This window comes from Mus pahari, chromosome 2 (genome assembly GCF_900095145.1).
Source record: "Mus pahari chromosome 2, PAHARI_EIJ_v1.1, whole genome shotgun sequence".
In the NCBI taxonomy this organism is placed as follows: Eukaryota; Metazoa; Chordata; class Mammalia; order Rodentia; family Muridae; genus Mus; species Mus pahari.
In genome coordinates, this window is record NC_034591.1 from 114,028,447 (window position 1) to 114,047,628 (window position 19,182).

A 19,182-nucleotide genomic window follows, 5' to 3' on the forward strand; every position below is an offset into this window, starting at 1 on the left:
ATATAATAAATAAATAAATCTTTAAAATAAATAAATAAATAAATAAATCTAAAAAAAAATTTAAAGCAAAATGTAGCTTTGGCCCACTATAGGAACCAGACCCATAATACCAGGTTCCAAATAAGCTGGGGGCTCAGAGCAAGGGATAAAGGGCTGAGTCACTGAATCTTCACTACCTGCCTGGAAAAGAATAATGAAGAGAGATCTTGCACCAGCTGATTTTCTGGAAGTTTAACCCTTTAATTTATCCACAGCAGCAAACATTCTGTGAAAAGCCCGAGCCTTTTAAATAAAGTTGCAAGGAGAGAGGAAGACATGTGTAGTCATAAGAGCAACCATTTCTCAGCAGAGCAAGCAGAAACCAAGGCGAAGACGACTGGATTTGATGTTGCAAAAACTCAAACTTGAGCTGGGTGTACTGGCACATACCCAGGACTTCAGAGGTGGAGAGAGGAGAAACAGGAGTTCAAGACCAGCATTGCTACTTAAAACAATAACAGCAACAACAAATTTTAATTAAAGGTTAAAATATCAAAATCACAAACAGGAGAAAATCAGTTCCTGTTATTAGTGGGGGTTCCTTTCTGCTTAACTCATTAGGTAGTAATTTTAAAGTGTGTTTGGGATGTACAAGCACATGCAGCCTTATATAGAGTGCGCGCCTGTGAGCGTGCGCGCGCACACACACACATACACACACGCACGCACACACACACACACACACACACACACACACACACACGGGGGGGGTAGCTATGGCTGGATTATAAGATGTACTTTAGTGGTGGTTATTTAAGATGTTATCTTGAATCTGGCTGTGGACCAACACCTCAGTGAGTATCCAGAATAGAGAGAAAAAGACACCCACCCATTAAAGAAGTTGAGAGATGTACAGTGTGTTCAGAAGGGCCTTAACCCTGAAGCAGATTGTGATAGATGGAATAAAAGAAGCTTCAGATGAATGTCGTTCCAGATAAAGATGTAGGATGGACACTATTGATTTTATGTCTAGGAAGTAGTGGACTTGGAAGTAAGACTTAGAACTTGTATCAATTTTAATGGGTAGAAGAAGAGATTATTTGAGGCTATAGTGCCTCAAGGATGCCATAAAGTTGCTGTCATCAATCTATAGTCCCTCAATAAGCATCATCAATATCACTAGATGTTGGGCAGAGGGGGAATTCCCCATCTAAGACCATCTGAACCAGAAATTCTAGGGAAGAGCCCAGAAATGTATGAGATTCTGATAATAGATTTTAGAAAAATTGTATGTAAAAGAAAACCAAAACCCTCCCCTATGAATGTTAGGGGGAGGCATTGGCGCTTGTCTATTCTTCTGGTTCTATTTATTTTTCAAGTAGGTAAAAAGTTGTTGGAGGTAAGTCCAAGAGTTTTAAAGAAGAATGTATGAGGGGGTGAGTTCACCAAAGGCCACTGAGATGGGAAACAACATGGCACGGCCTACACAGAGGAGCCTGGTCTGAGAACAGGCTGAAGGAAGACACTTGGAGAACCCTGGAGCATCCGAAGGGAACTGGCCTTGATTAAGATCTATCATCTTAAACTCCGAAGTTGCTGGTGTGCCACAGGGACTCCGGTGAGCCGGGGCTGTACGTGATGCTATCAAACTCAAGTCTTTCTGGAGGGAAAGCTTGGTGATGCTATTCCATTGCTGACTTGGCTGGGAGCAGTCTACTCGTGCAGGTCAGCCCAGTGTGGAGTGGAGTGCATGCTATCTATAGTCCCCTTGATGACCCAAGCTCCGCATGCACTTAGCCCCAGAGAATTAAACAACTGTTGAAAAGGGGAATCTTATCTCAGTGAAAAGTACAAAGGTTTCTCTGTTATGGTAGGTGGTAACTGAGTCATAAACATTTTAAAGATAGATTAAAGATAATGGAGCTGGAGAGATGGCTCAGTGGTTAAGAGCACTGACTGCTCTTCCAAAGTCCTGAGTTCAAGTCCCAGCAACCACATGGTGGCTCACAATCATCTGTAATAGGGATCCGATGCCCTCTTCTGATGTGTCTGAAGACAGTGACAGTGTACTCATATACATAAATAAGTAAATCTTTAAAAAAAAAAAAAGAAAAAGTGCATTTGTGGGGGAGGGGGAAGCCTTGCTATGTATTGGCATCAGAGTTATTGACAGCTATTAAGTCATAGGGAATGATAGCTATTAACTCATATGGTTTTTATCTAAGGAATAAACTTTCTTGGACAAGGCATTAAAAACAAGAGCAATTCCTAAAGAATTCTTCAGGAAACAATAAATGTGAATGAAGCAAGATGATTGGGGGTCAGTCAGCATGAGGAAAACTGGAGAGGCCATTACCCAGCCCACAGAGAGGCCACAATGCAGAAGGAACTGGCTGGAGAATATTTGCCTAGCATGTGCAAAGCTCTGAGATCAACAGTAATACACAACACACACAACACACTCATACACCACTTATGACATGCACATGCAAGTTTTACATGGCTGGGTTTAATCTTTCAGCGGTGCCAAATATTTGCATGTTTTCTGGGACATTTAGAACTTACAAAATAATACCTTGCCCAATTAAAGTAGGCCTGAAGTCTGGTTTGTAGCTACCAGTTTTCAGCATGAGACCCAGAGAGAGTATGTCTCTCAAACTGAATTGAATTGGCTGTTTCTTGTAGTATGTAGCATTTGAGCAAAGTGTATAGGTTTTCCTTTATTTATTTAATTTTTTTGCTGTTCATCCCCATTCTAGGATCTCAGACCAGAAGCATGTGGTACTGAGAGAATAAGCATTAAGTTAAACAAAAATTAAAAATTCAAACTGATTATTGGGATATTCTTAATAATGCATAAAAATAATATTTCTATGTCTAAGAGAGAAATACCTGTGTTTCAGAGATTTCCAAGGTCCAATGATTGACAGGTGTGTTTTTGAACAGTCGATATTCTAATTTTAGGAGTTGCCGTTCTTAAGCTTCTGTTGCTGTGTTAAATTTCATGACCTAAAGCTACTTGGGGAGGACTGAGTTTATTTCACTTTACAACTTATGACTGCATCACTGAGAGAAACCAGGGCAGGAGCTGGGTAGAAGCTGAGGAAGGAAGCTACTTCACTGGCTTGCTCCCCACAACTTCTTCAGTCTGCTTTTTATACAACCCAGAACCACTTGCTCAGGGATGGCACCACCCACAGTCCTCCCACACACCATCTAATCATTAATCAAGAAAATGGCACGCAGGCTTGCCCACAGGCCTGCCCACAGGCCAGTCTCGTCAGGGCATTTTCTCAGTTGAGGTTCCCTCTTCTCAAATGACTCTAGCTTGCGTCAAGTTGACAAAAAAATAAAATAAAATAAAATAAAATCCCAAAAAACAAACAAACTAATAAAAAAAAAAACAACCAGGACAGTGCTTGCACACACACACACACACACACACACACACACATACACACACGTCAAAATTGTGCATTAATTTTTACCTCATTGTTGCACTTACAATTCAAATCCACAATGCCTCCCCTCCCTCCTCTATAAAGGGAACCTGGTTAGGTCTTATTTGACTGACCAAAGGCATCCCTTTGTGCTGGCAGTCATGACAGTGCCATTTCTAATGTTGATGGCAGGTCACTGAGTCTGAGATGTAGCTTCACGATGCTTCAACTCCTCTGGTATGAGGAAGCACCTTGCAGCTGACGGTGTTTACAGCAGCTGGCCACAGGTAAGTACACACTACCATCGCCATGACCGCCAGTGAGCCACGTGCCTTGGGCTCACTCATGGGCAGCTGCATTGCATTTTAAATAATGACAGCAAATGGGGTGCAGGTGATAGGCAAAGGTAAGAAGTCTGTGCTGGTTTTGAGTGCCTGTCGATCTAATATTATTTCAAAAGACAAGCTAAACCAAATTTGAAACACTTTGAAAAGATTGCTTTATGGTCTGGCTTTAAAGCAAGACATTTCTCCTATGGGAAGAAGACATGGAGAGGTGGGAGTAACCGGACGTCAGTGAAGCTCGTCCAGCAGCTGAGTGATGTGTTTTCACGTTGTCCTCACAGAGCACTTTATAGGACTGAACAGAAGAAGTCATGGGGCAGAGCTGAGAGAGATGCATGCAAAAGACAGACACTGCAGGCTGTGCCAGGCAACCAAAGGCAAGAGGAGCTGCCGGCAACCAGAAGTGGAAAGCCATTTCAAAGCACATGTCAATAAGCAAGGCTCCCATTCTAAAAGGATTTTCCCTTTTAGCTTATTGTTGTTGTTGCTATTATTAGTAGTGATATTAGTATTATTTTAAAGAATGGCACCAGGGGGCTGGCTCAGAGAGAAAAATGCTGACTATGCAAGTATGAGGCCATGCGTTCAGATCCCCAGGGTCCACATAAAATGCTGGCTGTGGTGGAGAATTGCCTGTAGCCTCAGAGGTCACTCCTTCCAGAGTCAGGAGGTTTTCTCAGATGGTCACTTGAGCTCCTCCCCCTCTAACATGGATTTTTAAAACTCTCATAGCTTTTGGTATATTACTTTCTGACTAGCACCAAGACAGCTTGACTATTGTCCACGCATGACTACAAAGTGACAGTTTTTATAGACAGCACTCTCACCTACCGGAGCAGAGGTCTGGCTTGAGTCCTGTCCAAAGGCAGGCAGAGGACCTCTGCCTGGCCTCATGAGACTTCTAGCATTCTACAGTGACAGTCTTAGGACCAATCGAGCTCTCTCCAAATCACAGATGATAAACATCTCAGATGCAGGAAATGGGACAATGACAATACATTTCTAGGAGATGGGACTTCAAGACATTCCTACACACATATGTGAATAACAGCAGCTACCTTAAGATTATAGCTCAGTAAAGCTGGAAAAAAAAATCAGACTCACATGGGTATTTGTTTTCTATATCCTGAAAACATGGGAATCTCTATGATGAAATAATATATTGACTGTGTTGTCAACACAATCTTAGCTCAATTGTATATATTTAGATATTTGTATAATTATATATTTTATATATTTAATAGAATATATTATATTATGCAATACATATCATATTATATAACATAATATATATTTAATGTAGTCAGGTATCAATCAGCATGGCCTATGGACATCGATCCTTCAGCCTTTGTAACTATCCAAATGACTGCAAAAAATCATTTCTGCAACCTAAGCTCAGGTAATATAGCCAGCTCCCTAGTCAGCTTTATCACAGACTTTCATGGAGACACTATGAATATTAAAACTGAAATAATAGTCAGATATTTTAAACTCCATTGGCTCAGGAAGATAGGAACCTGAGGTTTGCCATCTGACTGGCTGCCTAAAAGGCAAACAGAAATGCATTTGCAGGTGGTCTAGCTTCGACTGCCGATGAAGAATGGAGTCCTTGGAGCCTTTATTCCAGAGAGTTACAAAGGTGTTTAATTTTTTTTTTTCTTATTTGCTCCTTCAAGGAGGCTCTGAGGGTCTCTAATTCTCAGCTCTATGTGCCCGGAATGGTCTGGTTTTACATATGCACATCAAGGATTCAAAATAGTGTGCTAAGTAAAAGTTTGACACCTCAAAACTGAGTTTTAACATTAGTACCTACCGCTTCCTGGTGTCGTCTGCTAGACATGCTATTAACTTCCCAAAGCATCTTGTTTCTCCTTCACAAAATGGGGAGAATAACCGTGCCAACCTTCTAGAATTCCGATGATCATAAGAGTCAGCTTATATATGTACGACCTCAATAGAACTTAGCTGCAAGTATTACTGTCACAGGGTGTATATGGGTCTGTCCTTAAGAGTAACTAGAGACTTAACTGTATTGGTGTTTCACCTTTGCTTACCAACAATCAAGACCCCACGGTGTTAAACGAATGGGGTTGGCGCAGAGGATATAGCTCATCTGGTAGTGCTCTTGCCTAGCACGCACAAAGCCCTGGTATCAGTCCCCACATAAACCAGGCATGTTGGGGTACACCACCCTCAGCTATCTAGTAGATTCGAGGTCAGCCTGAAACACATGAGGGCCTGTCTCAAAAATAAAATATAACATAGACAAGAGAGAGAGGGGGAGGGGAACAGGGAAGCGTTCGTCTTTTCTCCCTCCTATTACTTACAGGTTTAAGGTAGGCGACATTGCTGTGTCGGATGTCATTCAAGAGCTGGTCTCTGGGAGTGATTTCCACCAGCGGGGGCGGCCTATTTCTCGGCACAGGCTTGAGCGTTTTGATTACATCTTTGAGGTTGGTTTTTTCCTGTGCCTCTCTGGCTTCCGGCATTCGAGATTTGCGCTGAATTCTCTTCAGTTTCACCACCCTGAGGGAGTCAGGGTCTGTCTTGCACTGTGGAGGCTGGGGCGGATTTTTGATCATTTCCTTTCTTGACCCAAAGGGGACTTCTTGAGCATCCAGGGGCCGCCCAGATGCAGGCTGGAAGAACTCCTGCATTCTGGGGTCGGGCATGGGTCCCCCCAACCTCTCCCACATCCCAGGGGGCAGCCCCAACCCATTCTCCAACATAGCTATCAGCTTTCTCTGCTCTTTAAGTTGCTGCTGCTGCTGCTCCTCCTGTCGTTTCTGCCTCCGTTTATCCTGGTTCCTGGTAAGAAGATTCGTTACCACCATTCTGGGACCCGGAAGCTCGAAATGGTAGCCCATCTTCAACAGAGTGGTGTTGGCCTTCAGAAGCCTCGATATTTCCATCTCGGCATGGTGGCCCAGCATATGCCTCTGGTTGTGAAACCGAAGTTCAGTTAGAGTTTCATTGAACTGGAGGCACCTCATGATGGCCACGATGCCCTTCCCGGTGATGAAGTTGGACTCGATATTGAGGGTAGCGATGCTCCTGTTTTCCCGCAGCATGTTGGCCAAGGCGAACGCTACGCTCTCATCAGCACCGACGTTGGCTAAACTGAATGTTTTGATGTGTTTGTTTTTCTTCATGGCATTGACGAAGTCCAGTAACATTTCTTTAGGGATATTTTCAATGTTGTTCAGGTTGAGTTCCTTCATGTCGGGGTCGTTCTGTCTCACTCGTCTCAAGCTCCCGTCCAGGTCTGTCTGATTCCCTGAGGGCCTTGCACTTACCTTCAGAAAACTGGTATCTAGAGCTAACTTCTTAGGATCTAATTTGGCTATTTTCTTCTCACTTTTTTCTTTGGTCTCTGGTGTGTCTTTTTGCTCTTCCGCTGTTGTAGTAGCCCGTTGCTGGCAGGTGCCCGGATTGTTGTGATTTTGTTCTTTTGTGTCATTTTTTTCTCTGCTGGCTTGTTCACCATCTTCATCCTCTTCTTCGTCTTCATCCTCTTCTCCATCTTCATCATCCTCTTCATCTTCATCCTCATCCTCTTCATCCTCTTCCTCTTCCTCTTCATCATCATCTTCTGTTTCTTGTACATTGTTGCTCCCATTTGATTCTCTTTTCTTTGCAAGGATTTCACTATTGAGCTTTTCTTTTAAAAACTGGGGCATGTTTTTAATGCCTTTGTCTCTTACTTCATGCTGTTTTTGAGTGTTTTCCTAAAAGATAGGTTTACAACAATTAGAATCCATAGCAGTGAAGAAATACAAAATATAGCAATGTCTACTGGAGTTTAAAACATTTTTTTTTTTTAGGGGGCTGGACAAATGGCTCAGTAGTTAAGAAATGTTTGCTGTCTTTCAAGAGGACCTGATTTTGTCCCCCCCCCCCCGCCCCCCCCACCCTCTTCTGGCTGCTCACAGCTGCTCTTAACTCCAGCTCCAGGGACCTGACGCCCTCTTCTGGCCTCCTTAGGTACTGTACTCAAATACACTAAGGCTAATCTCACACACAAAGGAATGCACATGCATGCGTGCATGCACACACAAACATACAAAAAGTCTTTCAAAATATTTTTAGAGCTGGGGAAATGGTTCTGTGGGAAAAGTACTGGCTGTACCAGCATAAGAATCTGAGGATCCCAGTTCAAACTTCCAGCACCCACATAAAGTATGATGAAAGATGGGAGATGGAGACAGAAGAATCACGGAAGGCTCAGGACCAGTTAAGCCTGCCAGGCAGTGGTGCTTGAGAAACTAAGAGACCCTGACTCAAACAGGTGAATCCTGGGACTGACACCTAAGGTGATTGTCTCTTCTCCCTCTCTGATATCCATGCACACTCACTCATACACACACACACACACACACACACACACACAGAAACACACATACATACAAAAACCACACATACACAAAAGATTTTGTAAAATCTTAAAGCCAGGCATGGTTGCCACCTGCCTTTAACTTCACCTCTCCAGAGGCAGAGGCAGGCAGGTCTCTGGGTTCTGGGCCAGCATATGGTCTAAATAATGTGTCTCTACTACCCAGACCTACATAGAGAGACCCTGTCTCAAAAACCAAACCAAATCAAACAAAAACTTTAATGAAAACCATTTTAAGTGAAATAACTCAATCTAATAAACCTTATGTATGATGTTATTCCATATATGTATACATACAAATTTATATATATATATGTATAGGAAAAAAACTTCTCAAATTATTATCAAATTCCTGTTTTTGTTTTTGTTTTTCTGAGTCAGGAAGGTAACCCCCGGAGGAACTGAATGTCTGCCGCATGCCTGCTACTTGCACTGTGTGTCTTTCGGTTTTACATTTGCCTTGTGTTGCTGATACAGAGGATCCCATGGTGAGCAAAAACAACCAAGTTAGGAGGGGCTTTTGCAGACACACGCTTGGGGTTGTGCCCACACATGCATGTATATGTGTATACACATTTCTATCCTACACCCCCGCCTGCCCATATGAGAACATTTTACCCTATCTCTAGACCCCCCAATAGGTACTACATGGGATGTAAACAGGGACAGACACTGTTTTATTTTAAAAAAGAAAAAAAGTCTGATTGTATTCAGTCCACACGGCAAATAAATAAATAAATAAATAAATAAACCCTTTCTTAGTGTTTTCAGTTCACAATGCATTGAATTCAAGGATGGAGTCCCCGAGGATACACAAGACCAAGTACATTAAAATAAAAGCTAGTTAATTTTGTTTTCAGATTCTATGTTTTTAAAAGATGGTTGTTAAAACATATTTGGAACTGATACATATTTTTAGATCCCTGTATCAAAGCCTTTGTTCCATGTGTATTTGAAAGGAAGTGCTTCTACTCCACAGAGCTGTGTTAGAAAATAGCTTCCTGCTGGGCTCTGGTGGCACACACCTTTAATTCCAGCCCTTGGGAGGCAAAGGCAGGTGGATCTCTGTGAATTTGAGGCCAGACTTGTCTACACAGTGAGTTCCAAGACAGCCAGGGCCACAGAGAGAAACCCTGGTCTCAAAAAAAAAATTCCTTATACCCTTCCTAAAGAACCCACTGCTCTCGTAGATATGCACGCTGTTGCATTTCCTGAGACTCGGAGACTGTGACGTGGTGCAGGAGAGAAAGAACACTCTGCCAATCGGGAGTGTGTCTTTAAAACCTGGGTTTGGATCCCAGCTCTGTGGAAACCACCTTCATTACTCACTAGTCTCTGAAGCAAAGCGCATTGAGGAAAGAGCCAGCCTTAAAAATGGTACAGGATTAGGGTGTGATTTACAACTCTGCAGTGTCTGGGAAGGGAAAAGACAGGCTTCAGGTCAGTGTTCAGTAGCTTCTCCTGCATCCTACTCCACTCTGTGTGCATCTGTGCATCTTGCATCTGAAATTACCAAAGCTAGTGGAGAGGTTCTGAGCAAGAACTCAATGCTGATGACACACGGCAGGTTGGATCTGACAGTTGACAACATTGTCCTTAAACTACCTCCTAAAACCTGTAACATCCCATGCCTCATCTGCCCCAGCAGGGGGAGCCAATTATCAAGCTGTTTAATGCACACCAGGGAAAGAAACAAAAGCATTGGTTCTGTCTGTAGTCCTCTTAAAACTGGTCTTTGTGTGGGATTGTCTTCGAACTCACGGAAGTGCAATTGTAAGAGGTCTGCAAAGGACACGGTAAGCTCTGGTCAGATCAAGCCTGAGATTTATTTCCTGGATTTCAGTTCCTGCTTAATGTTCACTACTGCCTTCTATCACACCAATGTGACAAGATACACCTGTATCTAGCAGGTGGCCCCAAAGAAACCATATATGAGAAGTTATTTTTTTCTCGATCATTTTTAAGTGCAACATTAAAATTTGTCGTTTAGGACCATCAAGATGGCTTATCAGGTAAAGGTACCTGCCACCTCACTTGACCTACACACACACACACACACACACACACACACCTAATAATAAAAAATGTAAATTGTAGCTGTGCTTTATACAAAACTCACGCCAGCTCTAGTTTTTAGATAAAAGTGTCTCAAGAGAGGACTATCTTGAAAATTCCTTCTTAGACATCAATTTCCAGATGTCATCACTGATGCCCAATGCACATACAGTGTGCCCACATTTTCAGTCTTGGGTTTGGTTTAGTGTGTATGGCCAGATTTCTTCAGAAGTGGGGAATCTTTGACATTATATGTAAAATATTGTATGTGCATAAGTAGGCTGGAGAAATGTGGAGTAGAATTTGGACAAGCTTCTCAAAAGGAGAAGCCAAAAAAAAAAAAAAAAAAAAAAAAAAAAACCCCAAAAGACAGAAGAGCTGTTTCTGAGTTAAACCATTACATATCATGGCTACAGACCACCAACTCTACACAGAGACCCCGGAGCCAATGTTGAAAGAGAAACACTGACAAGATTAGCAACTTCTCTCCCCACCTTGCAATTATACCACTTTTACAGAAAGTTACAGTCTCGGGTAGAACTTAATATTATAATTTAATTTAATTTTGGCAAAATCCAAAGCAGAACCACGCATTTCAGAGAGCCCAGTCCCCGGCAGCCATTTGTGTCCCACACAGATCCCTGGTTACCTCAGACTGCACAAAACTGACAGGAACGCGTTCATTTTCCAGCATGCGTCTAGACGCCTTTTGCAAATACATGTAATCGACGAGAGACTTATGGTCGAAGTTTCCTGTGGGTGCCTTGTCGGTTTGATCCTTTTGGATCATCCCCACAGGAAGGTGGGGGTCAGGGGCCATGACTTCCATCTCTGACTGCAGTTCCTTCAGCTCTTCAGGGGATAAGTTAGCCAGGATTTCGTCTTCATCAAGCTCCTCACTAAGGGTGTCTTCTTGCTCCCAATTCCTGCTGTGCCCCGACATCGCTTACTTTTTTTTCTATCTGTTTCTAGATCACCAGAAAAGAAGAGATAATCCAAGATGATATTTTTAAAAGAAGGAGTCAGTATGCAAACACTTCAGTGTCTTCTAATTAACAAATATCTTAGGCCAACCCTCCCTTGAGAGATTTTCTCACTCAATGGTGTTGGTTGAGCTGCTGGGAGTGACTATAGCTCAGCTCATGTGGGATCTATATTAAGCAAGATTTTCTGGGCAGAGTCAAATCGTGGAACTACTACATGAGTCCCTTTTTGGCAACTTGAGTCATCTGTACAAATCCATCTGACATTTCAGTACAGCTGCTGGGCCGGACAGCGAGTAGCCAGGCTACGGAATCTCTGCAGGAATAAAATGCATTCTTTTCTAAAGCCCTCCCACCCCAGGGTCCAGTTCCACGCAGCACACACCCACATGCTCTTGATCTCGGGGGAGGGGGGGGGTAGAGGGGGAGGCCTGCTGCTGCTTAGTTAAACAACTCACAAAACATCAGAATGAAAATCCAGCAAGCAAATGCCGTTTCTCCTGGAAGAGAAGCGTCCCCTGAAGGTGGCCGGCGAGCTGGGCTTTGCCTGTTCTTTCCAGCAGGCTCTGGAAGCTGTGCCTCTGAAGGGAACAGCTCAGGTCTTGCTATGGCATTCACCCCTGTGTAAGTGAACCGGTACAAGCTGCTCTTATCTGCACCTAGATCCTGTGACCTGACAGATGGGGATAACAAGGTTCTGAATTTCCATGTAAGGGAGAGGGGCCATGAAAGGGGTTTTAAACCATTTATGTCTTTAGTTAGTGTTTATCAAACCTAGCTAAATTAAGATGGCTCTGAAGAGAATTTTTGTAATCATACTGTTGAAATACTGGGCGAAAAGGGATGTGAAAAGAATTTTTTTTGCAACCTGTGGGGGAGGGGCACTAATTTTTTTCAAGTTACTATAACACATTTATGTTGACACAGCAACCCTACTTTTTGAGCTGTATCCTTTAGATACACTCCCAGGAAGATGAAAACACAATTGTATACATTAATTGGCTATACAAAGCTCTAAAACACGTTGCATGACAGAATAGTCGAGACCATAAGTTAAACAAATGTATGTAAATAAAAATAAGAGTCGGGCCAGCTTCTAGATGCCTTCAGTCTCAGTACTCAGGAGGCAGAGGCAGGCAGTGTGTTTCAGTCTGGATTACATAGCAAGTTCTAGGACAAAAAGGGCTACATAGCCCTGTCTCCAACACAACCCACCCCACAAATAGGTAAATATAAAAATATCAGTGAGGTAGATTATTGAACAATAAATAAGAAACCAAATATTTCAAGTGGTTTTAGGGAGGGGCATAGGTGTCTGGAGGGCTGGGGAAAGGCTTTACCATTATATATTTATATATTTCATATATTTTATATTTTTATATTTTTTTTCCAGAGACAAGAGTCTTTCTGTGTAGCCCTGGCTGTCCTGGAACTCACTTTGTAGACCAAGCTGGCCTCGAACTCAGAAATCTGCCTGCCTCTGCCTCCCGAATGCTGGGATTAAAGGCGTGTGCCACCACCGCTCGGCAAATATTTTTGTACAAACTGGAGCATAACATGCAGAGCCAGAGAGAGAGTGGATTTTTCACCTTATATCCCTGTTGAGAGCAACTGCAATGAGCACTCTGGCTTATTTCAGTCATTTCTTTAGAAGTAGGAACTCTGGATCATTGTGCCATCTTTATAGCCTTTGGAAATTTGACCTTGGAAGTCAGCTCTGTCCTTGGCCACGTCCCTAGCCCTGTGTTCTTTGGTTTGTTTTTTGTTTTGACATAGAGTTTTGTTATGTAGCTTTGGAACGCACTTTGTGGTATGGCTGGTCTTGAGCTTGTATTTATCCTCATGCCTCTGACACCCACGTGTCACGATTACAGGCAAACACCACCACATCCAGTCTGCTCTCTGTGTTTTCTCCCTGATCCAGTCAGATTACTTTTGAGGCAATTATATATTCTAGAACTACACAATTTTTAAGATCTCCCTGTAAAGAGCTATAATTTATAGAGTGCATAGTTCACATAACCAATCCCTAATTGTTACATATCTAAACTGTTTTCATTTCTCAGAAGTACAAACAGGTCTTCAATGAATATCTGACTAGCTACATATTTGTATGCATCCAAATTTATTTGCTTAGGTTAAGTTGGATAAATTCTAAGAAGTCAAATTATAGGGTCAAAGAATATGAAAAATTAAATGTTTTTCATGTGAATACCTAAGTGGTCCTCTTAGTGTTATTCAATGGTTAATTATATACATATGTTACTATGCCTCATATATATATATATGTGTGTGGCCTTGTTGGAGGAAGTGTGTCACTGTGGGGGTGGGCTTTGAGAGCTCCTAGTGCTCAAGCTCCACCTAGTGCAGAAGAGAGCCTCCTTCTGACTGCCTTCAGATGAAGATGTAGAACACTTGGCTCCTCCAACACCAAGTGTGCCTGCACACTGACATGCTTTTCACTATGGTGACAATGGACTTAACCTCTGAAACTGTAAGCCAGTCCTTTCTAAGAGTTGCCTTGGTCATGGTGTCTCTTCACAGCAATAAAGCCCTAAGACATATATGTGTACACACACACACACACACACACACACACACACCCTTCCATGCTCCAGAGTTCTTCATCCAGAGTCAACAAATCAATAAATAAAAACCTTTAGAAAAAAGTGCATCTGAACATTTATGTGCTTTTCCCCCTAGTCATCCCCTCAAACAACACAGTGTGTCATATTTCGGCAACAGTCACAGAAACAGTTAAGGAAAAACAAGAACGAAGTATAAAACATAGAACAACAATGCCACACCTATTCCAATAAGGCCACACCTAATAGTGGCACTTCCCATGGGCCAAGTATATTCAAACCACCACAACACACCTGCATGTATATGTATGTGTTCATATATACACACATATATATGTAAGAAGCATAGCAACATATGTATATAATTTACCATGGAATAACACTAAGAGGACCACTTAGGCATTCACATGAAATGAATTTAGTTTTTCATATTTTTTGACCTTGCATTAAAAAAAAATGCTTCCGTAAAAGAAAACATTATAGTAACAACCACGAACAAGAGGCTTTAAAAATCATGACAATTTTACAGAAAGCAGCCACGCGTCTTTTAGATGCAATTGCTTATGAAGAACATAGAAGCTTAGCAGTGAAATGTAGATATGAACCCCTCCCGAGAAAGACAATTTGAATTCTTTCAGATTATCACTTGGTCCTGAGGTATGCCACTTGTTTTCATGTGCCTCTGATGACCAAGCTGATTGAAGATCATTACTACAAGGAGCCCTGATTCCTCTGACAGCATCTCTCATGAGCGGGAAGTGACTCAGTCTCTCCCAGCTGCTTCCCAGAGCACCTTACCCTCCTGGCAGACAGGGTTTTGCAGGTCTGATTAATTGGACACTGAGATGAGTTAGCTGTGTTTGCCCTTCATGGTGCCTTACAGTGGTCACCTCAGCAGCTTGCCACCTCAGCATCCAACATGACCACAAAAGCAAGCAGCTACTTGTAGGGACGTCACCTGCATGGCCCAACAGGTCACAGATAACTGTCTCTGGATCGGGAGTCTAGAGGAAAAAAGGAAATCAACTCCCTGCTAGATGCTGCTGAATCGGAATTCTCCAAGTTGGGTCTTGGAATCTATGCTTTTGGGGGGACGGGGGACATCCTCTGGTGATTCTGATGTGTAAATCTAGAACAGTCCAACGCCTCAAAGACTCTGCTCATTCTTCTCCCATTGCTTTTCACAGGTCTGTGCTCATCTCTCAGACTTTAATGCAACCAGAAACGACTGACACTGCCCTGGGCCTGGGAATCCCAGGGCACGGGCCAAGCACTCATCTAACAGGCCAGGCTTACAATACCTCAAGACACAATGTGTTGGTGAGGGCCTGCTTTGTGCCATGCACTCTCTTAGGTAGCTAGGAATGTGGCAGAAATCGAGACAGAGAAAGTCATTGTATTCTAGTGCGGGAGATGATGGCAACCATTTCTGGTTGCATGAAATGCTAAGGAAGGTAGAGTCTGTATGCTAGAGGGCAACCGTGGGGACTGATTCGACCTGGGAAGGGGAATCTGATAAGCATAGACCTAGGAAAAGCACCGGAATGGCACACACCAAGTCAGGCAGGACAGATCTTGGAATGTGAGGTGACCTAAGCCTCACATGACTGGACACTTGGGCAGGGAGGATTTGGGGGGAGGAAGACAGGGCCAGGCAGGGTGTGTCTTTACAGCCAGGGCTATGTTGTTCATTCTAAGCATCACTGGGAACCACCAGAGGGTTTTACGTGGGGCATACTACAGTTTATGCTTTCAGAAGGCTACTTTACTGCTCAGGAAGCACATTGGACCAATGAGTGGAGACACTTGCCTTCAGATTGTCCTTAATAACGAAGGAATGTAGCGTTTTGGAGGTGTTGGAGGTCTTGGGCCTTTCATTGTGTCAGCCACAAATAAAGCTTTAAAATCCCATAGTGTTCCCTCCTAGAGCTCTGACCTTTAGTGACTGCAGCATTTTGCTGTATGTCCCGTACAGCCACCCCCATCCCCACACCCCCACTCCACCTCCCCTGCTACAGAAGAGGAGCACGTCTAAGTTTAATGGAAGACAGAGACTGAGGGAGGGGTGGGGGAGAGGAGTAGGAGGGGGAAGGGAGGGAGACGAAACTGGAATAGGGAGTAGGGGAGGGGAAACCACACCAAAGAAAACCACTTGCTGTCTATTCTCTACGTCTGAGATGGTCTAATAGTTTTTAAATAAATTAGGAAAAAAGGTTAGCTACATGGTGGCTACACACTACTTAAAATGGATTTAATAACCCTGGAAAGCTGCACAGGAAATGGACACTTGGCTATGGAAGCTGAAGGCAAATGCATCACTAGAGGAACAGACGTAAGAATGGTCTTCCACAAGATGAACATCTGTACTCTGAAATGTGATGATTCTTTTGTGACACGAGGTTATAGGATTCCTGGTTTTTGATCAACCTGAAGCACTCACATAAGCATTCATGTGTGTGTGCATATGTGCGTGTGTGCATGTGTGCATGTGCGCATGCATGCATAGTCCTAGGCCCCTGCAGGATCTGGATTACAATGCTTTCCTCCTGTGCAATTCCCATCAATCTCTGTGGCATATTGTGGCAAAGTTTAGAGTTCTCCTCCTCCTCCTCCTCCTCCTCCTCCTCCTCCTCCTCCTCCTCCTCCTCCTCCTCCTCCTCCTCTTCCTCTTCCTCCTCCTCCTCCTCCTCTTCTTCCTCCTCCTCCTCCTCCTCCTCTTCTTCCTCCTCCCCCTCCTCCTCCTTCATCTTTCACTGAGGTCATCTCCTTCCCAATTCCCTCCCTGATCTTGAAAACCAGGCTTGCATTTCTCTTAAGTCCTTGTCTAGAACTGGGCACCTGCCCCACAGAACTGTCACTGCAAATCACTGGTCAATCCCTCCCCTCAAGGCATTCTTAGCCTACAGCCCCACTGCCCACATAACCACAGAATGTATTGGGCAATTGAATGGAGCCCAATACAAAAGGTAGAATTACTTAAAATATTATGAATCTTTCTGTGATTTCTTTTCCTAACTCAATTATGCAAATCTTAAATATAAACTGTCACAACAGTCTTAATGTCAAACACACACACACCATACTTACTTTGTAGAACACTTGAGAAAAACCCAAATGACATAATCGACAGTAACTTAATGAACATTAGCTGTTAGTTGTGCTCAATATCTAACAAATACTGCTACAGTGCCGAGAGTGCAAACCCTCGGAATGGGCTTTGAATTGTACAAGGCAAAGATTTCTCTAAGTCTCAATACCCAGCTGAAAATAGGATGTCTTCTTCATGCTATTCTCTCTAAAACACATACATGATACTTATCCAAACATATGTGAGTCCCCCTAACATATGAGAAACACAGATGGCCGGAGAAGGCGACACATCCTTCTAGGTCCATTTCCTTTTTTAAGTTTTTCATCCTCCACTGATCCTGGTTGTGAAAATGGTAGATAAGCTATCTCTTGCTTCAGCTACATCCCCTGGTTAAAAATGGACACAACCTCTAGAGTAGCTTCCAAGTGGTGCTAAATAAATCAGTTGTAACCTGCCTGTGGTATGCTGCTCTCTTGTGCAATTCTGTTTGGATCTCCAAGGCCCTGCAGGCTGCCTACAAATTGCCTGAGGATTTCGTGAGCATCATACAAGTGCCTGGCTCTGCTCAAATTTCCCTGACCCATAGTAGGAGCCCTCAGAATGGGCTCTGAATTGTAAACGGCAAAGGTTTCTCTAAGGCCCAATGCCTAGCCTGTCTTGCCTTTCCCAGGTCAAGCTCAGCTACAAGATGTTGTATATGCCAGATCAATTTTTTTAAAATTGAATTGCAGCTGGAGGGATAGCTCAACAATTCAGAGCTCTTGTTTTTGCAGAGGACCTGGGCTTGGTTCTTAGTACCTACATGGTAGCTTACAAGCATCCATAACTCCAGTTTCAGAGGATCCAATGACCTATTCCAACCTTCTCATGTATATGCACATTGTGCATATTAATATAGGCAGGCAAAAAACACTCATTCATGTAAAATAAAAATACATGTAAAATTAACTTTTAAAAATTAAATTGTTCCTATTTTGGTTTTATTCCAAAGGAGAATGACACAGCTATCACGATCCTGTTAAGGCAATGATGTACATTGAGGACTGCAGCTTAGCACTGCCATTCTGATCACTGCCACAGCTGCCACAGCTGCCACAGTTGCCACAGCTACAGTTTCTACCAATAGCATTGTTACCATTATTGTAAAAATCCCACTGCTGGAACTGCTATTGATCTTGCTGCTACTCTGCTAAACTTTATTGAGTACCTACCACTCCTAAGCACTTAACAAGCACTTTTTAGACATGTCAAGTTTTCCTAGATGACCTTGAAAGAGTTAAAAAGAACCACAACATTTGTCAGAACTGACACAAATATTAGGGATAAAAACAAAACAAAACAAAACAAAACAAAACAAAACAAAATGACTCATTCTTTGTCTGAGATTGCCCTCTAGTCTGTAATCCTTCTGCCTCAGCCTTCAGAGTGCTGATTATAGGTATGCGTCTGAAGTCATAGCTCCCAGTCTTCTGTTGCCTCCTGCAATTTGTACAAATCACACAGCATGGAAGGTGATTATTTGGTTATTGTGTATGCCCCTGTGTGCAAAGAACAGCCATCAACCCCTGCTGTCATACCTCACATGCCGTCTATCTGGGACGTTTTGTTTGAGGCAGGGTTTCTTATTGGCCTAAAGCTTACCATATAGGCTAGGCTGGCTGTCCCGTGAGCCACCCTCCTCAGCAAGAACATCACCATGCCTGGTTTGTTTGTTTGTTCTCTGTGTTTTGTTTTTTGTTTGTTTTGTGTGTGTATTGTTGTTTTGTTATTTTGTGTTGTTTCTCAGGATGGGGTAGGGGGGTTTCTAGGGATTGCATTCTGGTCCTCATGCCTATATAGTACACTAGCACCTAACTGAGCCATCTCCCCAGCCCTGGTTTGTTATTTCATATAAATCATTACACACCTGTTGAGGATGTCAGGACATGGGCTACAAATTGTACACACACACACACACACACACACACACACACACACACACACACACGTGCGTATATGTATATGTATATGTATATGTATATGTATATGTATATGTATATGTATATGTATATGTATATGTATATGTATATGTATATGTATATAATTTGGGAGGCAGAGACAGTCATATCTTTCTGAGTTCAAGGCTAGTTTGGTCTACAGAGCAAGTTCTTGGACAGGGCTATACAGAGAAATCCTGTCTCAAAAAAGAAAAATCTTGGATCACATAGGTCAGGAAACAGACATACATGAAGGCAAAACATCCATACACATAATGAGAGAGAAAGAGAGAGAGAGAGAGAGAGAGAGAGAGAGAGAGAGAGAGAGAGAGAGAG

General features: G+C 42.8%; 1 protein-coding gene across 2 annotated transcripts in view; it reads right to left on the reverse strand.

Moving 5' to 3' along the window:
* The window catches only part of Lmod3 (leiomodin 3), a 14,488-nt gene extending 2,769 nt beyond the window's left edge, over nucleotides 1-11,719 (reverse strand). Inside the window, exons 1-3 of one of the 2 annotated variants that reach the window (XM_029535195.1) lie at nucleotides 11,653-11,719; nucleotides 10,861-11,179; nucleotides 6,091-7,491 (exon numbers count right to left, since the gene is read on the reverse strand). In XM_029535195.1, the coding sequence (XP_029391055.1) occupies nucleotides 6,091-7,491; nucleotides 10,861-11,154 (1,695 nt within the window). In that variant the 5' untranslated portion in view covers nucleotides 11,155-11,179; nucleotides 11,653-11,719. Of the gene's footprint in view, nucleotides 1-6,090; nucleotides 7,492-10,860; nucleotides 11,344-11,652 lie in introns of those variants that run through there. The other variant, XM_021191314.2, reaches the window with a different exon arrangement.
* Nucleotides 11,720-19,182: the final 7,463 nt, after the last annotated feature.